At 39.3% G+C, this 22,133-nt stretch overlaps 1 protein-coding gene across 1 annotated transcript in view; it reads left to right on the top strand.

Annotated features, from left to right (window-relative positions):
* LOC106095163 (MOXD1 homolog 2-like) overlaps positions 1–22,133 on the top strand; it is a 600,098-nt gene that overhangs the window by 355,369 nt on the left and 222,596 nt on the right. Inside the window, exon 8 of the mRNA XM_059366963.1 lies at positions 19,698–19,866. Coding sequence (XP_059222946.1) covers positions 19,698–19,866 — 169 coding nt within the window. The remainder of the gene's footprint in view (positions 1–19,697; positions 19,867–22,133) is intronic.

Below are 22,133 nucleotides of genomic sequence, written 5' to 3'. Positions count from 1 at the left end.
CTATTTGAAATAAAGTACAAGTCGATTCATAACCTGATATAGCTGCCATATAAACCGATCTGGGATCTTGACTTCTTGAGCCTCTAGAGATCGCAATTATTATCCGATTTGCCTGAAATTTTGTACGACGGATTCTCTCATGACCATTAACCCGTATTATTATGGTCTGAATCGGTCTATAGCCCGATGCAGCTCCCATATAAATCGATCTCTCTATTTTACTTCTTGAGCCCACAAAGAGCGCAATTCTTATTCGAATTGGCTGACATTTTACACAGGTCTCCAACATATAATTTAATTGTGTTCCAAACCGGACCATATCTTGATATCGCTCTAATAGCAGAGAAAATCTTTTCTTATATCCTTTTTTTTGCCTAAGAAGAGATGCCGTGAAAAGAACTCGACAAATGCGATCCATGGTGGAGGGTATATAAGATTCGGCCCGGCCGAACTTAGCACGCTTTTACTTGTTTTAAGTTACTATAGGTTAGGTTTGGGCATGGGGTTCCGCTTCATGCCACTATTGACATACACCTAAGCCAGTAATTTACTTGTTGTGCGCTCTAAATACAAGAAAAGAAACCTCGAAAAATAAAATCTAAGTTAGGAATTCCGTGCTACTTACAAAATCCATAATGCCATTCACCTAAGTTGGTTTACGTTTGTTCCACAGGGTTGCATGCGCATTCGTCGCCCACGACCTTAACTTGGACTGCGTCGACCCGAAAGGCTTCGGGTTAACTAAGTTTATTGACGACAGTTCTCTGGCCTTCACCGTCAAATCGTCTGCTTTCTCATTGCCCCTTACTCCATTATGGCCCGTCCCGCCAAACGATGCGGATTTCGTCATCTACAAGGAAAGCGTTAATATCCTGCTTATACTGGAAGACTGTTCGTGACCTTACCGTCCTGGTTATAACTGGCCGTGTATATACCCGTCGCCTCGATTATACCGATTATGTTGGTATGAGCTGCTCTCATCCTCAATCCAATCTCCCATCGCCTTAAGTGTCATAGCCATTGTAGCTGCTTCACATTTAATCTGTATGTCAATGGGTCGGATATCTAAATAGTCTCCAGTGCCCTAATGGGCGTGGTCCTCATCGCATAGCCTATATTCGGATTCAGGCCTAATTTCGAGCCTACGGCCCGTATATTTAGTGCCCAAGATCTGCGAGCCTTCTCAGTATGCTCCTGAATGTGACCAATTAAGTTTCCTATCCAAGATCACTCATATGTATTTGACCTTGTCAGATATCGAAATCGTTTTATTGAGGAAACAAGTTAGCCCACCTTCGTCTTCCACGTAAACAGGCATATTTCTGTAACCTGGGTCCACCCAAATCATATACCATATGCAAGACCCTTTCGGCCCTTCTGCATAGCTCGTTCGGACCCTTATCCCTTAGAAGTATCTGCTACGCAGACAAATCCCACCTCAGTCTGCATCCGTAATAGGTCATTTATGGTGGTTACCCATAAGAATGGCGATAAAATACCCCCTGTGGCGTGCCTTGTGCCACTTTCTCCCTTATGTTTATATCATGACACACAATTTATCCACCTGTTGCTTAGCATATGGTTTATTCAGTCCCTAAGAACTGGGTCAACCCGGTACTGGCCTAAGGCTTAGATAAGTGTGTCGGTCCGCACATTGTTAAAAGCCCCCTCGATGTCAATGCATACCGCCAGTGTGTACGTTTTGGCATCGAAGGATTCTTCTATTTTATGCACAACCTCGTGCAGGGCATTCTCTACCGACCTTCCCTTGACATAGGCGTGTTGTTACTATTTGATCAGTTTGCTGGATGTCCTTCTCTTTATCATAGTGTGCACAATGCGTTGCACGATTTTGAGTATAAATGATGTTAGGCTTATAAAGGGTGATTTTTTTGAGGTTAGGATTTTCATGCATTAGTATTTGACAGATCACGTGGGATTTCAGACATGGTGTCAAAGAGAAAGATGCTCAATATGCTTTGACATATTATCATGAATAGACTTACTAACGAGCAACGCTTGCAAATCATTGAATTTTATTACCAAAATCAGTGTTCGGTTCGAAATGTGTTCATTCACCGTAACGTTGCGTCCAACAGCATCTTTGAAAAAATACGGTCCAATGATTCCACCAGCGTACAAACCACACCAAACAGTGTATTTTTCGGGATGCATGGGCAGTTCTTGAACGGCTTCTGGTTGCTCTTCACTCTAAATGCGGCAATTTTGCTTATTTACGTAGCCATTCAACCAGAAATGAGCCTCATCGCTGAACAAAATTTGTCAATATTTGAACACATTTCGAACCGAACACTGATTTTGGTAATAAAATTCAATGATTTGCAAGCGTTGCTCGTTAGTAAGTCTATTCATGATGAAATGTCAAACCATACTGAGCATCTTTCTCTTTGACACCATGTCTGAAATCCCACGTGATCTGTCAAATACTAATGCATGAAAATCCTAACCTCAAAAAAATCACCCTTTAGGTTTGTAGGCTTTGGTGTCGCATAACTTGCCTTGCCAGGCTTGGGTATTAACAACACCCTTGTCTCCTGCTAGGCTTTCGGAGTACATGCAGGTCCTAGGGAAGCAGCAAAAATATTGGCCAAATGGGGCGCCAGATAGTCTGCCTCCTTCTGTAGTAACGCTGGAAATATTCCCTCAGGTTTATTTAAATAGTTTTAAGGTCCTCAAGGATTCCTTCACCATTTATTCCGTAATTATAAACCTTCGATCAACATCATTATTCCAAATAATGCACAAATACTTCTTATTATTGTAGGTCGGTTGGTATTGTAAATGGGCCATATCGGTCCATGTTTTGATATAGCTGCCATATAAACCGTTCTTGGGTCTTGACTTCTTGAGCCTCTAGAGGGCGCAATTCTTTTCCGATTGGAATGAAATTTTGCACGACGTGTTTTATTATGATATCCAATAACTGGGCTGTGTATGGTTCAAATCGGTCCATAACCTGATATAGCTGTCATATAAACCGATCTGTGGTCTTGACTTCTTGAGCCTCTAGAGGACGCAATTCTTATCCGATTGGAATGAAATTTTGCATGACGTATTTTATTCTTACTTTTAACAACTGGTCAAATAATGTTCAAAGCGGTTCATAACCTAATATAGCTGCCATATAAACCGATCTGGGATCCTGAGGCTCTAGAGGTCGCAATTGTTATCCGATTTGCCTGAAATTTTGTACGACGGATCCTCTCATGACCATCAACATACGTGTTTATTATGGTCTGAATCGGTCTATGGCCCGACACATCTCCCATATAAAGCGATCTCTCTATTTTACTCCTCGAGCTGACATTTTACACAGGTCTCCAACATATAATTTAATTCTGGTCCAAACCGGACCATGTATTGATATCGCTCTAATAGCAAAGCAAATCTCTTCTTATATTCGATTTTTGTCTAAGAAGAAATGCTCCAAGGCGGAGGGTATATAAGATTCGGCCTGGCCGAACTAAGCACGCTTTTACTTGTTGAATATCATAATAAAACACGTCGTGCAAAATTTCATTCCAATCGGATAAGAATTGCGCAATTTATATGGGAGCTGTATCGGGCTATAGCATATCCTATAGCAGCTATATCAGGTTATGCACCGAATTGAATCATACTTGGCACAGTTGTTGAATATCATAACAAAACACGTCGTGCAAAATTTCATTCCAATCGGATAAGAATTGCGCCCTCTAGAGGCTCAAGAAGTCAAGACCCAAGATCGGTTTATATGACAGCTATATCAGGTTATGGACCGATTTTAACCATACTTGGCACAGTTTTTGAATATCATAACAAAACACGTCGTGCAAAATTTCATTCCAATCGGATAAGAATTGCGCCCTTTAGAGGCTCAAGAAGCCAAGACCCAAGGTCGGTTTATATGGCAGCTATATCAAAACATGGACCGATATGGCCCATTTACAATACCAACCGACCTACACTAATAAGAAGTATTTGTGCAAAATTTCAAGCGGCTAGCTTTACTCCTTTTGATGTTAGCGTGCTTTCGACAGACAGACGGACGGACGGACGGACATGGCTAGATCGACATAAAATGTCGCGACGATCAAGAATATATATACTTTATGGGGTCTCAGAGGAATATTTCGGGTAGTTACAAATAGAATGACGAAATTAGTATACACCCCATCCTATGGTGGAGGGTATAAAAATGCGTATGAAACATGAAAAGTATTGCTAAAAATTATATATATTTTTCTTAATGATCCCAGGCTTTCAAAAAAGAATAATTGTCGAGTCCATTTTGAGCCTCTCATAATTGTCGGCGACACCGTCTGTAGAGTATTACAAATAATATTATTTATATACATACATCTTTGAAATTATTCGTAGTAAATACCAATCTTAACATGTGTTATCTTCCTAAGCGCTCAAGTCAATATAATCTACAAATGGATTATAAAATATTAAAATAATTCTGAATTAAAAATTTGTTTAACTTTAAAATTATAGCAAAATTACATTTTATGTCGCTATACAAATCATATTTCTAATTTTCTTGAAATATTTTTATACCCTCCACCATAGGATGCGGGGTATACTAATTTCGTCATTCTGTTTGTAACTACTCGAAATATTCGTCTGAGACCCCATGAAGTATATATTGGGTTGCCCAAAAAGTAATTGTCGGTAATATAGTAGTAATATAGTCGGCGTTGACAAATTTTTTTAACGGCTTTTGACTCTGTAATTGCATTCTTTCTTCTGTCAGTTATCAGCTGTTACTTTTAGTTTGCTTTGGAAAAAAAGTGCGCGAAATTTTGTTTACATTTGTTTCTTTGGCGTCAATTTTAATATGGGTACCACATGTATTGAAAGAAATTCATTTAACAAACCAAATCAACGCTTGTGATATGCACCTTAAACGCAATGAATTCGATCCGTTTTTAAAACGAATCATAACTGGAGATGAAAAATGGATTGTTTACAAAAACGTTAGTCGAAAACGATCATGGTCCAAGCATGGTGAACCAGCTCAAACCACTTCAAAGGCTGATATCCACCAAAAGAAGATTATGCTGTCTGTTTGGTGGGATTGGAAGGGTGTGCAATATTTTGATCTGCTTCCAAGGAACCAAACGATTAATTCGGATGTTTACTGTCAACAATTGGACAAAATGAATACAACCATCAAGGAGAAGCGACCAGAATTGGTGAATCGTAAAGGTGTCATATTCCACAGGACAACGCTAGATCGCACACATCTTTGGTCACTCGCCAAAAACTGAGTGAGCTTGGCTGGGAACTTTTGATGCATCCACCATATAGCCCTGACCTTGCACCATCAGACTACCATTTATTTCGATCTTCGATGCAGAACTCCTTAAATGGTTAAACTTTCGGCAATGATGAGGCTATAAAATCGCACTTGGTTCAGTTTTTTGCAGATAAAGGCCAGAAGTTCTATGAGCGTGGAATACTAAATTTGCCAGGAAGATGGCAAAAGGTTATCGAACAAAATGGCAATTATATATTTGATTAAAATTCATTCTAAGTTTTATTAAAAATGCATTTACTTTTTTTAAAAAATCCGCAATTACTTTTTAGGCAACCCAATATAATCTTGATCGTCGCGACATTTTATGTCGATCTAGCCATGTCCGTCCGTTCGTCTGTCTGTCGAAAGCACGCTAACTTTCGAAGGAGTAAAGCTAGCCGCTTGAAATTTTGCACAAATACTTTTTATTAGTGTAAGTCGGTTGGTATTGTAAATGGGCCATATCGGTCCATGTTTTGATATAGCTGCCATATAAACCGATCTTGGGTCTTGACTTCTTGAGCCTCTAGAGGGCGCAATTCCCATCCGATTTGACTGAAATTTTGCACATAATGTTTTAGCTTCACTTCTAACAACTGTGACAAGTATGGTTCAAATCGGTCTATAACCTGCTATAGCTGTCATATAAACTGATCCTGGGTCTTGACTTCTTGAGCCTCTAGAGGGCGCAATTCCCATCCGATTTTACTGAAATTTTGCACATAGTGTTTTAGTATCACTTCTAACAACTGTCTTAGGTATGGTTCAAATCGGTCCATAACCTGGTATAGCAGCCATATAAACCGATCTTGAGTCTTGACTTCTTGAGCCTCTAGAGGGCGCAATTCTTATCCGATTGGAATGAAATTTTGCACGACGTGTTTTGTTATGATATTCAACAACTGTGCCAAGTATGATTCAATTCGGTGCATAACCTGATATAGCTGCTATAGGATATGCTATAGCCCGATACAGCTCCCATATAAATCGATCTCTCTATTTTACTTCTTGAGCCCCCAAAGGGAGCAATTCTTATTCGAATTGGCTGACATTTTACACAGGTCTCCAACATATAATTTAATTGTGGTCCAAACCGAACCATATCTTTATATCGCTCTGATAGCAGAGCAAATCTTTTCTTATATCCTGTTTTGCCTAAGAGGAGATGCCGGGAAAAGAACTCGACAAATGCGATCCATGGTAGAGGGTATATAAGATTCGGCCCGGCCGAACTTAGCACGCTTTTACTTGTTCATCTTGGCGGCGTCAATAACACCATCGATCTGTTTGCAGAAAAGCTTCCACGATGCACGTTTAGGGGCTCTTGTAGTCTTATTGTATTCCTTGAGCCGTGTATAATACACATCCCAAAAAACTTTTTTTACGACGTGCTCTGTTAAAAAGTCTGCGGGCCTCTTTCCCAATATTGCGAATCTCTCCGGTCATCCAGGGTTTATCTTGGGCTGATTTCCTTTCCCGAAGAGGACATCTATCTTCGAAGGATCCCACCAGTCCTAGTCCTGTTGACATTTTCGTCAATCTCTTCTATGCTTGGACAATCTAAATTATGTTTCCCAAGTCTTCTTCTGAGTAGTCTTCCGAATTTTGTCCAGTTGGTCTTCAACTTATTCCGGAAGCTCATCGGAATCGGCGCTGGCCGTGCTATTTTAAACCTAATGTAGCAATGATCAGAGAAAGAGTGTTCCATGTAGAACCTCCAATCCTGAACTTCATCGATTAGATTTTCAGAACATATCGTCACATCTAAAACCTCCTTCCTGATCCTATTAACAAAGGTAGCGGTGTTACTGTATTTTATTAGGTCGTTTATATTCAAAAACCCCACGAAACGTGGTGAAAGTTCACATCGCACGCTATTAGTAACTCATTTCCTGTCTGTTTTGCTTTGCTCACCAACCATTGCCGCAACGACATGGATGGGGGTGTCGTAGAGTCGAAAGGCAGATAAAGTGATGGCAGATTTGCTCCACCGCAGCCCTGCCTTTGCACTATTGCATCCGATTTTGACAACTCAGGAGAAAATATATATTGGTTTGTCCAAAAAGTAATTTTTCATATAGTCGGCGTTGACAAATTTTTTCACAGCTTGTGACTCTGTAATTGAATTCTTTCTTCTGTCAGTTATCAGCTGTTACTTTTAGCTTGCTTTAGAAAAAAAGTGTAAAAAAAGTATATTTGATTAAAGTTCATTCTAAGTTTTATTAAAAATGCATTTACTTTCATTAAAAAAATCCGCAATTACTTTTTGGGCAACCCAATAATTAAAATTTTTATGACTAATAACGCAGGCCGAGTACCAGGGTCAGCATAGAATAATTGGTAGTTATTACGGTTCAGTTCAGAAACATTACTCCGGGTCGTCCATTGCTCCTGAATTAAGGCAATATGAATTTTACGCTTGCTGATTTTCTCTATCAGAGCGTGTGTAGCAGGCTTGCGCTGCGCTGCTCAATGTTTTAATATTAGGATCTTTACCTATCCTAGCCTTCCGTATCTCTTAGTTAGTGATGGGTCCGTCTTGGATACCTGTTTGTTAGGCTGTGATGGGTCTCTCGCCACTGCGATGCCTGATATTATACCCTCCACCATAGGATGGGAGTGTACTTATTTTGTCATTCTGTTTGTAACACCTCGATATATGCGCCTAAGACCCCATTTTAAGTCGATCTAGCTATATCCGTCCGTTAAAGCACTCAAACTTTCGAAGGAGTAAAGCTATGCGCTTGAAATTTTGCAAAAATACTTTTTATTGGTGTAGGTGGGTTGGGTTGGGTACATAACCTGATATAGCTGCCATATAAACCGATATAGGATCTTGACTTCTTGAGCTTCTAGAGGGGGCGGTGCTCATCAGATTTGGCGGCGACTTCTCCCATAACCTTCAACATACGTGTCCAATATGCTCTGATTCGATCTATAGCTTCATACAGCTCCCATATAAACCAAGGCGCCATTCTTATCCGAATGAACTGAAATATTACACAATGACTTCTACGTTCAGCATTCAACTCATTTACGGTCCGAATCGGACTATAACTTGATGTAGCTCCAATAGCATAACAGTTCTTATTCATATTCTTGGTTTGCCCAAAAAGAGGAACCGCGCAAAGAACTCGACAAATGCTATCCATGGTGGAGGGCATATAAGATTCGGCCCCGCCGACCTTAGCACGTTTTAATTTCTAATGCTTACCAAAATTTCAGGCCGTGTCACGTTGTATATAAGGTAAGGTTGAAAAGATGGTGCATATATTAATCCGCCCCATGCCACTATGTGCGCTCTAAATACAAACAAGTAAGAGCGTGCTAAGTTCGGCCGGGGCGAATCTTATATACCCTCCACCATGGTCGCATTTGTTGAGTTCCTTGCACAGTATCTATTTTAAGGCAAACAAAGTATAATGAATAAGGACGGAGGTTCAGCTACATCAAGTTATAGTCCGATTCGGGGCTCAAGAAGCGAAATCGGGAGATCGGTTTTTATGGGAGCTGTATCAAACTATAAATCGATTCTGACCATATTGCACACGTATGTTGAAGGCCATGGGAGGAGCCGTTGTACAAAATTTGTGCCAAATCGGATGAGAATTGCATTCTCTAGAGGCTCAAGAAGTCAAGTGATATCATGGAAGTGATATCGAAATACTATCTGCAAAATTTCAGTCAAATCAGACGAGATTTAAGGCCTCTAGAGGCTCAAGAAGTCAAGACCCAAGATCGGTTTGTATGGCAGCTACATCAAAACATGGACCAATTTGGCCCATTTACAATCCCAACCGACCTACACTAATAAGAAGTATTTGTGCAAAATTTCAAGCGTTTAGCTTTACTCCTTCGGAAGTTAGCGTGCTTTCGACAGACAGACGGGCGGACATGGCTAGATCGACTTAAAATGTCATGACGATCAAGAATATACATACTTTATGGGGTCTTAGATGCATATTTCGAGGTGTTACAAACAAAATAACGAAATTAGTATACCCCCATCCTATGGTGGGGGGTATAAAAAGTAACCTCGAAAAAGAAAATTTAAGTTACGAATTTTGATGCTTCTTACAAAATCCTTAATTGTTTTCAATGTCATTCCCCTAAGTTGGTTTATATCTGGTATTGTGTCCTCACCTAAGTGCCAGTATTTTTTAGACATGAAACCCGGGCAATGACAAAGGAAATGCTCCAAAATCTCATCATCTTCCCCACATGCCCCAAACATGTGTGCCGTCATGATACCAATAGCTATATTGACCTCCTTCTTACTACCTTTCAGTAATAGCCTCGTCTATTCACGATCTGAATCCCGCTGTTCCACAGGGTTGCATGCGCATTCGTCATCCACGCCCTTAACTTGGACTGCGTCGACTCTAAAAGCTTCGGGTAAATCAATCGCCAAATAATTTGCCCTTTCATTCCCCCTTACTCCGTTAAAGCCTGGCACACAAACGAAGCGGATTTTGCCATCCTCAGAGAAGACGTTAATCTCCTTCTTACACTGTAAGACTGTTCGTGACCTGACCGTCCTGGCTGTTATTGCCCTTATGGCAATTTAACTGTCCGTAAAGATGTTCACACTTGACGACCTCGCGTTAGCACCACACCACCCACGCATTCCGTGATCGCCCGGATCTCCGCCTGCAGGACCGTATTATGGTCAGGCAATCTAAAACAGATGTCAGTCCCTGGGTTCTCAATGAAACCCCCCAGGCCCACTCTGTCCTCTAGGTTTGATCCATCTGTGTAACATGATCATCCAGATGGCAATACAAGGGTTCCGTCAATCTAAGACTGTGTCGATGGCAGCAGTGCCTCGCACTCAACTTCAAGGTTATTCTCAGGTATCCAGATTTCCTATCGTCACCACGATTATACTGCAATGGTATGAGCTGCTCCCATCCTCAATCCATTCTCCCATTGCCTTAAGTCTCTTAGCCGTAGTGGCTGCCTCACACTTAATCTGTATGTCAATGGGTCGGATATCTAGAATAGTCTCCAGTGCCCTAGTGGGCGTGGTCCTCATCGCTCCGCCTATGCCAAGACAACATATTCCCTGAACCTGTTGTATGGTCCTTATGTTGCACTTTTCTCCATTGCAGTCCACCAAAATACTGAGGCGTAAGTAAGTATTGTTCGAATCACGCTCCTGTAGAGCCAGTGGACTATCCTCGGGTTCAGGACCCATATCGAGCCTACGGTCCGTCTACATAGTGCCCAACATCTGTACGCCTTGGTGTCGCATAACTTGCCTTGCCGGGCTTGGGTATAAATACTACCCTTGTCCCTGCCAGACTTTCGGAATGTATGCACATCCTAGGCATGCAGTGAAAATAGTGCCCAGATATTCTGCTGTAGTAGCCGGAAATATTCCATCAGGTCCAGGTGATTTCAATGGTTTGAAGCTCATCAAGGTTTCCTTGACCACAAATTCTGTAATGATAAGGCTTCGATAAACCTCATTATTCCAAGATTCCGGAGTCTCCGTGAGTCCCGACGTATCCTGTAGTAAAAGCGTTTTCATCAAAGCCTCAACATGTCCGCCGTTGTCTCTGCGCTTACTCCCATGTCGTCTACTAAGGTTTCATTTTGAACATGGATTTTTGAGAGAAACTTTGTCATCGTAGCGGCGTCGTTAACGCTATCAACCTGGTCGCAGAAAAACTTTCAGGAGACACGTTTTGCCGCTCTGGTAATCTTATTGTATTCCTTGAGCTGTGTGTAATACACATCCCAATATACTTCCGCTTTTTTCCGTTCTCTGTTATAAAGTTTGCGGACCTTTTCCCAATGTTGCGAATCTCTCCGGTCATCCAGGGTTTATCTTGGGCTGATTTCCTTTCTCGAAGAGAACAACTACCTTCGAAAGACTCCACTAATCCAGTTGTAATCCTCCTGACATTGTCGTATTTGTCTTCTATGATTGGACAATCTAAATTATCTTGCCCAAGCCTTCTTTAGAGTAGTCTTCCGAATTTTGCCAATTCGTTTTAAACTTATAATGGAATCTTATCGGATTCTGCACAGGCGGTGCTTTTCTAAATCAAATGTTGCGATGGTCAGAGAAGGAATGCTCCATGGAGACCCTCTAATCCTGAACTTCATCGATTAGATTTTCCGAACACATTGTCACATCTAAAACCTCTTCCCTAATCCTATTAACAAATGTAGCGGTGTTACCAATGTTAAGTGTTATTAGGGCTTGGCCCCGCTGATTAATGTTGGTACTGTCCACGAAATGTGGTGAGACTTCGCATCGCACCCTATAAGTACCTCATTTCCTGCCTGTTTTGTTTTCTTCAGCAACCGTTTAAATTAGTATCACAAATAACGCAAATTTTCGGCCCAGTACCAATGTTAGCGTACAATAATTGGTAGTTGATATGATTCAGTCCAGAAACTTTATTCCTGGTCGTCTGTGGCTCCTGAATTAAAGCAATATGAATCTTGTCCTTGCTGCCTTTGCCTTGCCTTTCTCCATCAGAGCGTGAATAGTTGTCTCGCTCCGGTGGAGGTTTGTCTAGATGGCTTCAATCATTGGTCCTCCATTCGATGGGCTTCTTGGGAGTAATGTGGTGATGGTTTCATCGTTTGCTCCCTGTTCTTTAGGCAGCATTGAGTTTCCCGTCATTGCACTGACTGACGTTTTAATATTAGGATCTTTGCATATCCTAGTCTTCCGAATATTGAGACAGTCGGTGATGGTTTCAACATCGGGTCCCTGATCGTTAGGCTGTATTAAGTGTGCCATCCTTGCACTGTCTGATGTTCCAATATTAGGATATTTGCCAATACTAGTCTTCCAAATCTTGAGTAAATGGGCTGCTTGGGAATAGATTTTGGTTCCATTGTCTGCTCATTGTGCGTTGAGCGGCATTGAGTTCTGTATCACCGCCCTGTCAGATGTTTAGTATTAGTTAGGATCATTGCTTATCCCAGGCTTCCCAATATTGAGAGAGTCGGTGACAATTCTCCTCCCTGTGGAAAATCTCCCTTTTCTCCACGACCAAATCTTGGTTTTGCCTGTTTAAGACATCCATCATGCGTTCCGTCGCGATTTCGCCGCCCGCGGTCTTGATGAAGACCGTCGCCTTTGTGATCTGTGGGATGTCCATCTTTCTCAAAAGATCGAGAAACTTGGTTCAGTTAAATGACTTCCCAATCCCAAGTTTATGAACTATGTAAACAAATTATATTAAAATTGGCTAACTTATTTGGACTGTGTTTTACTTTATTTTATGCGCACCAATTTTCTGAGTGTATTTTCAATTATGGTTTTATCTGTGCAATACTCAGGGAAGATGTGTAGTAAAACACAGTTCAAATATGTTAGCCAACTTCAACATATATGACTGTGCCATATTTCAGCAAAATAGGTTATATGTAAGCCAGTTTTGGGAGAAAGATCTTCGATCGGTCTATATGGGTGACAAACTCAAAAATGATCCGATCTAAACTATATTCGGCACGGACTTTAAAGAGCAAAACACATCTCACTACGTCAACTTTCAGCAAAATTGAGCAAAAAATTTGATTATATGGGTCTTAGCCTTTAATCTGGGGATCGATCTATATAAGGGCTACATTAAGATATAATCCGATCTAGACCATACACCACGCGCATTGGGGGTCTTAGCATCATTCACTGTGCCAAATATCAGCTCAAAAGGCTGTAGGGTGATTACAACAGGCACATGGACATCGTTAAATTGTTTACGATGATCAAGAATATATATATTTCTTAAGGACGGAAATGGATAATTCAATATGTTGTTAACTAAACGACTAAATGAACCGCGCAAAGCCCTATGTTAAAATCATGATATTTAATGTAGCTTTGGAAGTAAAAGTTTAAAAAAAAACAAGTAAAAGCGTGCTAAGTTGGGCCGGGCCGAATCTTATATACCCTCCACCATGGGTCGCAATTGTCGAGTTCTTTTTCCGGCATCTCTTCTTAGGCAAAAAAGGATATAAGAAAAGATTTTCTCTGCTATTAGAGCGATATCAAGTTATGGTCCGGTTTGGACCACAATTAAATTATATGTTGGAGACCTGTGTAAAATGTCAACCAATTCGAATAAGAATAGCGCTCTTTGGGGGCTCAAGAAGTAAAATAGAGAGATCGATTTATATGGGAGCTGTATCGGGCTATAGATCGATTCAGATCATAATAAACACGTATGTTGATGGCCATTAGAGGATCCGTCGTACAAAATTTCAGGCAAATCGGATAATAATTGCGAATTCAAGAGGCTCAAGAAGTCAAGATCTCAGATCGGTTTATATGGCAGCTATATCAGGTTATGAACCGATTTGAACCTTATTTGACACAGTTGTTGAAAATAAGAATTAAATAAGTCATGCAAAATTTCAGCCAAAACAGATAGGAATAGCGCCCTCCAGAAGCTCAAAACGTAAAGTTCCCAGATCTGTTTATATGACAGCTATATCAGGTTATGAACCGATTTGAACCATACCTGGCACAGTTGTTGGATATCATAACAAAATACTTCGTGCAAAAATCCATTCCAATCGGATAAGAATTGCGCACTCTAGAGGCTCAAGAAGTCAAGACCCAAGATCGGTTTATATGGGGGGTATACTAATTTCGTCATTCTGATTGTAACTACTCGAAATATTCGTCTGAGACCCCATAAAGTATATATATTCTTGATCGTCGCGACATTTTATGTCGATCTAGCCGTGTCCGTCAGTCCGTCTGTCTGTCGAAAGCACGCTAACTTCCGAAGGTTTAAAGCTAGCCTCCTGATATTTTGCACAAATACTTTTTATTAGTGTAGGTCGTTTGGTATTGTAAATGGGCCATATAGGTCCATGTTTTGATATAGCTGCCATATAAACCGATCTTGGGTCTTGACTTTTTGAGCCTCTAGAGTGCGTAATTCTTATCCCATTGAAATGAAATTTTGCACGACGTGTTTTGTTATGATATCCAACAACTGTGGCAAGTATGGTTCAAAACGGTTCATAACCTGATATAGCTGCCATATAAACCGAGCTTGGGTCTTGACTTCTTGAGCCTCTAGAGTGCGCAATTCTTATCCGATTGGGATGAAATTTTGCACGTCGTGTTTTTTATGATATCCAAAAACTGTGCAGAGTATGATTCAAATCGGTTCATAACCTGATATAGCTGTCATATAAACTGATCTTGGGTCGTGACTTCTTGAGCCTCTAGGGTGCGCAATTCTTATCCGATTGGAATAAAATTTTGCACGTCGTGTTTTTTATGATATACAATTACTGTGCTTAGTATGGTTCAAATCGGTTCATAACCTGATATAGCTGCAATATAAACCGACCTTGGGTCTTGACTTTTTGAGCCTCTAGAGTGCACAATTCTTATCCAATTGAAATGAAATTTTGCACGTCGTGTTTTTATGATATCCAAACACTGTGCAGAGTATGACTCAAATCGGTTCATAACCTGATATAGCTGTCATATAAACTGATCTTGGCTCTTGACTTTTTGAGCCTCTAGAGTGCGTAATTCTTATCCAATTAAAATAAAATTTTTCACGACGTGTTTTGTTATGATATCCAACGACTTTGCCAAGTATGGTTCAAATCGGTTCATAACCTGATATAGCAGCCATATAAACCGATCTTGGGTCTTGACATTTTGAGCCTCTAGAATGCTCAATTCTTATCCAATTGAAATTAAATTTGCACGTAGTGTTTTTTATGATATCCAACAACTGTGCCAAGTATGGTTCAAATCGGTCCATAACCTGATATAGCTGCCATATAAACCGATCTTGGGTCTTGACTTCTTCAGCCTCTAAAGTGCGCAATTCTTATCCAATTGAAATAAAATTTTGCACGTCGTGTTTTTTATGATATCCAAAAACTGTGCAGAGTATGATTCAAATCGGTCCAGTCTTATCCAATTGAAATAACATTTTGCACGTCGTGTTTTTTATGATATCCAAAAACTGTGCAGAGTATGATTCAAATCGGTCCATAACCTGATATAGCTGTCATATAAACTGATCTTGGGTCTTGACTTTTTGAGCCTCTAGAGTGCGCAATTCTTATCCAATTGAAATGAAATTTTGCACGTCGTGTTTTTTATGATATACAATTACTGTGCTTAGTATGGTTCAAATCGGTTCATAACCTGATATAGCTGTCACATAAACTGATCTTGGGTCTTGACCTTTTGAGCCTCTAGAGTGCGCAATTCTTATCTAATTGAAATGAAATTTTGCACGACGTGTTTTGTTATGATATCCAACGACTGTTCCAAGTATGGTTCCAATCGGTTCATAACCTGATATAGCTGCCATATAAACCGATCTTGGGCCTTGACTTTTTGAGCCTCTAGAATGCGCAATTCTTTTCCAATTGAAATGAAATTTTGCACGTCGTGTTTTTTATGATATCCAACAACTGTGCCAAGTATAGTTCAAATCGGTTTATAACCTGATATAACTGCCATATAAACCGATCTTGGGTCTTGACTTTTTGAGACTCTAGAGTGCGCAACTCTTATCCAATTGAAATGAAATTTTGCACGACTTATTTTGTTATGATATCCTACAACTGTGCCAAGTATGCTTCAAATCGGTTCATAACCTGATATAGCTGCCATATAAACCGATCTTGGGTGTTGACTTTTTGAGCCTCTAGAGTGCACAATTCTTATCCAATTGAAATGAAATTTTGCACGTCGTGTTTTTTATGATATCCAACAACTGTGCCAAGTATGGTTCAAATCGGTTCATAACCTGATATAGCTGCCATATAAACCGATCTTGGGTCTTGACTTTTTGAGCCTCTAGAGTGCGCAATTCTTATCCAATTGAAATAAAATTTTGCACGTCGTGTTTTTTATGATATCCAAAAACTGTGCAGAGTATGATTCAAATCAGTCCATAACCTGATATAGCTGTCATATAAACTGATCTTGGGTCTTGACTTTTTGAGCCTCTAGAGTGCGCAATTCTTATCCAATTCAATTGAAATTTTGCACGACTTATTTTTTTATGATATCCAACAACTGTGCTTAGTATGGTTCAAATCGGTCCATAACCTGATATAGCTGCCATATAAACCGATTTTGGGTCTTGACTTCTTGAGCCTCTAGAGTGCGCAGTTCTTATCGGATTGGGATGAAAATTTGCAAAACGTGTTTCGTTATGATATCCAACAACTGTGCCAAGTATGGTTTAAATCGGTCCATTACCTGATTTAGCTGCCATACAAACCGAACTTGGGTCTTGACTTCTTGAGCCTCTAGAGCGCGCAATTCTTATCTAATTGAAATGAAATTTTGCACGTCGTGTTTTTTATGATATCCATAAACTGTGCAGAGTATGATTCAAATCGGTTCATAACCTGATATAGCTGTCATATAACTGATCTTGGGTCTTGACTGCTTGAGCCTCTAGAGTGCACAATTCTTATCCGATTGGAATAAAATTTTGGACGACATGTTTTGTTATGATATCCAACAACTGTGCCAAGTATGGTTCAAATCGGTTCATAACCTGCTATTCCTGCCATATAAACCGATCTGGGATCTTGACTTCTTGAGCCTCTAGAGGTCGCAATTATTATTCGATTTGCCTGAAATTTTGTACGACGGATTCTCTCGTGACCATCAACATACGTGTTTATTAAGGTCTTAATCGGTCTATAGCCCGACACAGCTCCCATATAAATCGATCTCTCTATTTTACTTCTTGACCCCACAAAGAGCGCAATTCTTATACGAATTGGCTGAAATTTTACACAGATCTCCAACATATAATTTAATTGTGGTCCAAGCCGGACTATAACTTGATATCGCTCTAATAGCAGAGAAAATCTTTTCTTATATCCTTTTTTGCCTAAGAAGAGATGACGGGAAAAGATCCATGGTGGAGGGTATAAGATTCGACCCGGCCGAACTTAGCACGCTTTTGCTTGTTTTTGTATAACATAACCTAAAACTGCAACAACAGCTCATATTTTAATGCGTAAAAATTGTTTTAGTAGTAGTTTTTTTTTTTTTTTTTTTTTTTAGTTTTAGTAGTAGTAGAAAGCTGGCCAATTCATAAAGTTGTGAAAACAATGGAATTTAGCGTTGCTTTCATCCGGCTAACCACAAAAACGGCTAATTTATTTACGTTTTTGGCAGAAGAAAAAAAGCACCACTCTAATCGAGAAAAAAACATTTGAAATGTGATTGCCTTATGTTTGATTTTTCGTTTCACACTATGTGTGCAACTTTAACAATAGCAAAACTTCACAAGTCATAAGACAATAACATATAGAAAACTTCATACTTGCCACAAATTCTTGCAAGAATTTCTCAAATATGTTTACAAAAATGCTATTTCGCTAAACAAAAAATCTGCCTAAATCGAAATCATTCGTTCATCCTACTAAATCCTTTAAATTAAAAGTAAATCGCACAATTTTTTGTAGAAAAAGACCAAACGACGGAAACGCCGCTAATGACCAGGTAAGGTCCTAAATTTATGAAAGCTTGTTGAAATTTTAGAAGTGCTAGGGGGACCACCCCAACCCCTCAAAACACCCCTAAATCAGACATATTTACCGACCACGGCAATATGTGATTCAAATGAAAGGTTTTTGCGAGTAGAATACGAATCTGATATCCAAATGTGGGACCACGTTTCTGGGGGTCCACCCCTTCCCCAAAACACCAGGAAAACAACAGGACTTATTTACTGACCATGGGAATATGGGGCTTAAACAAAAGGTATTTGAGTGTAGAACTAGAATCTGATATCCAAATATGGGATCAAGTATTTGGGGGGCCGCCTTTCCCCAAAAACATCCTCCAAAGGGGACAAATGTACGACTATAGCAATATAGGGCTCAAATGAAGGGTCTTTGGGAGTAAAGCACGAATCTGATATCAATATTGGGGAAAAGTGTCTATGGGGCCACCCTACCCCCACAACACCACCCAAATAGGAGTATTTGCTGACTATTGCAATATGAGTCTCAAATAAGAGGGTTTTTAGAGTGGAACACGAATCCGATATATATTTTCAAGGCCAACTCACTGAGTGGCCGCCCATCCCCCAAAACACCCCCCAAGCCAGCCATGTTTGCCGACTATGGAATTATGGGGCTCAAATTAAAGGTATGTGGGAGTAGACCACGTATCTGATATCAACATTATGGACCAACTGTCTAGCGGACGTCCCACCACCATAACAACCCCCACATAGGACGTATTTGCTCACCAAGAGAGTGGAACTAAATATTTGTAGTTTTTAGGGCCAATACCCCAAACCGGACATATTTGCTGACTTTTGCAATAAGGAGTTTTAATGAGATTAGAAAACGATTTTGATATCCAATTTTGAGGCCAATGGCAATATGGTGTTCAAATAAATGATATATAGATATATGAGAATAGAGTACGTTTCTGATATATTTTCCGGGCTTAGTGTTTGGGGGACCACCCCAATAACCAAAACACCCCTAAATCGGGCACATTTACCGACCATGTCAATGTGGAACTTAAATGAAAGGTATTGGGGAGTCGAACAAGAATTGATATACAAAATACCCCACAAACAGCAATTTTTTGTGACCATCGCAATATGGGGCTCAAATAAAGGTATTTGAGATTAGAAAACCAATTTGATAACCTATTTTGGGGCCATTTGTTTGGGGGGCGCTTCATCGTGTAAACTCCCCTAAACCAATGGCAATATGAGGTTTAAATAAATGATATTTGAAAGAATAGCACGATGCTAATATTTTTTCAGGGCCAAGTGTCTGAGGGACCACCTCACCCCCGAAAACACACCTAAATCAGACACCATGAGAATATCGGGCTGAAATAAATAATTTTAAGAATGATGTACACCTTACATCCAAACTTAAATTCGTAGACCAATAAAGTTCATATGGGATTCCGATAAAGGCATTATATTGTTAAATTGTTAGTCAAGCGATATACTATTTTCGTAGCATGGTATTTCACTAAAAGCTCTTAAATTGTCGAAAATAAATATTCCAAGGAAACGTTTGTTCCATATAAAGTAAAAGAAGGCGCAGCGGAGCGGACCCAGGCCATCTAGTCACATATAAAAGCCTGCTTGATCACAATAAGCAAAAGAAAATGTAAAGGGTAACATGATTAAAAATTTCTTTAGCTGGACAGAACACAAAATAAGGAAAAAATCATAGCCAACTTAAAATCAAGATTACAATTTCATGGATTGGAGATTAAAGTAAATTATGAAAAATTGTGTTAACTAGGTTAAGAAATTTTTTGGCATGTTATTTTTACTATGGTGTTATGAAGTCAGTTCAAGATCAATGTCCTCATAGCTGATAATTAATTTAACAAATATAAGATATTAACACCAACTTATTTATTTGTTCACAGGGATTCAAATCCAGTGATAATATCAGCACCTCCAGAACTGGCAGGTATGACACTTGAAGCAAGGCTTCTATCATATGACTGGCAAAATCATTTCAACGAATTCCAATACACAACCAGACGTGGATCGTTTAAGCCATTATGCTGGGGGGCCAGAAATCAAGTAGTTCCGGTAAGTGTATTTTGTAAATCGAAATTTTTAAGCTCTCCAGCATAAGATTAAAACATGGTATTTGTACACCCAAAGAAATTAGTCTGCTAATATCAGCAAACACAGTCTGCTGATATTAAATTAAAAATGTTTAACTTTTGAATGAATCCATGCAAAATTTTGGAACTGCTGAACACAAATTGGGGCATAATCTATATATTATAAAAAAAATTACCATTGGGGGCTAATTTTTTGTTTAAAAGCAAAAATATATAATTGCAGTAATTATTTTGACTGCTGTTATATAAATTCATTAATAACCAAATCATAGAAAATTGGATACAATTTTACGTTATATGCTTGTAACATTGAAATATTAGATGAAATATATATTTTTTTAATATTTATTAAATTTTTGAGCTATTTTTAAATTTCTATCGTTTGAAAACAGCAGAAAATGTTTGCTGTTGCAGCAAACATTTTTGCTGGTTTTACTAACAATTTTCTCCGAGTGTATACGTTCATATTAAAAGATTATGCTACAGCAATCACAGATTGCTTGCGCTCATAAAATAAATGTTGCTGACGATAGCAAACACTGTCTGCTGAATATTAGTGGTTAATTTTACTGCTATTGTAGCAGTAGTACTGCAATTTCAGAGCCGTAGGCTTACTGCTAAAAAGTCTGTTGTTGGCTGAAAATGACTGCTGCCTAATTATGAAGGGGATGTTAGAAGAAAAAAGTAGAAGCGGGCTAAGTTCGGCCGGGCCGAATCTTGGGAACGCACCACCAAGGATTCTGCTAAAATATGGGAGCAATATCTAGTTATAGACCGAATTAGACAGTACTTGGCGCAATTGTTGAGAGTCAAAACAGAACGCTATATGCAAAATTTCAGCCAAATCGGAAAAAAATTGCGGCTTGTAAGGGCTCAAGAAGTCAAATCGGGAGATCAGTCAATATGGGCGCTCTATCATGTTCTTGACCGATTTGGACCGTACTTAGCTCTTTTGTTGGGACTAATAACAGAATACTATGTGCATAATTTCCACCCACCAGCGTTGGATGGGGTATACTAATTTAGCCATCCCGTTTGTAACACCTCGAAATATTGATCTAGGACCTCATAAAGTATATATACTCATGATCGTCTCGATATTCTGAGTCGAACTAGCCATATCCGTTCGTCTGTCGAAATCACGACAGCGGCCGAACTCGTGGAGCTAGCTGCTTGAAATTTTGCACAGGTACCTAATATTGATGTAGGTCGTTGGGGATTGCAAATGGGCCATATGGGTTCAGATTTGAATATAGCTTCCATACAAACCGATCTCCCGATTTGACTCCTTGCGCCCTTGGAAGTATCAATTTTCATTCGATTTGGGTGGAATTTTGCACAAGTGTTATGTTATGACTTTCAATAACTGTGCCAAGATCGGTCCAAATCGGTGTATAATTAGATATAGCTCCCATATTTTAGCAAAATCCATGGTGGTGGGTTCCCAAGATTCGGCCCGGCCGAACTTAGCAATCATTTACTTGTTTTTAAATCAAATCAAAATGCCATATTAAACGATTTTCTGTAGTAAAGTACTCATTTGCCAGTCTATTTGGTGCGATGGCGATAGTTCTTACTATTACCCAGCAAAAACTTGGTAAGTACATGTCATTATTTTTGGCATGTAAAATAATGGATAACTCATTATCCTTAGATTTACTAGCTTCTAAAGTATAACGAGTTATCAACAGGAATAACTTCTGTGTTACCGGTATTACAAATGTCATTACATACAACATTCGATGAAGCTCTAGAATAAGCACTTATTTGTAATAATAGAAATAAATCATAAATAGAATTATAGAAATAATCAAATAAAGCGACACCACTTAGTAGCACTAGAAGGGAAATACTGTGTCGTTATTAAAATAAAAAATATTTTTAATATTTTTCTACCTCCCACAAATCCGTTGATTTTTCCCCATGCTGTGGGCGTATTTATTTATTACTAGCTGACCCAAGCCCGCTCCGCTGCTCTTTATTTTTCTTTATATGGAACAAAAGTTTCCTTGGAAAATTTATTTTCGGAAATTAAAAATCTTTAAGTGAAATACCATGCTACGAAAATAGTATACCGCTTGACTAACAGTTTAACAATATAAGTGCCTTTATCTGAATCCCATATGATCTTTATTAAAATATTTCATTTCAGACCGATATTCTTTGATGTCTGATTTAGTGGTGTTTTCGGGGAGAGGTGGTCCCCCAAATACTTGGCCCTGAAAAAAT

The sequence above is a fragment of the Stomoxys calcitrans genome, chromosome 1 (assembly GCF_963082655.1).
Source record: "Stomoxys calcitrans chromosome 1, idStoCalc2.1, whole genome shotgun sequence".
NCBI lineage: Eukaryota > Metazoa > Arthropoda > Insecta > Diptera > Muscidae > Stomoxys > Stomoxys calcitrans.
This window is presented reverse-complemented; position numbering and strand designations above follow the sequence as displayed.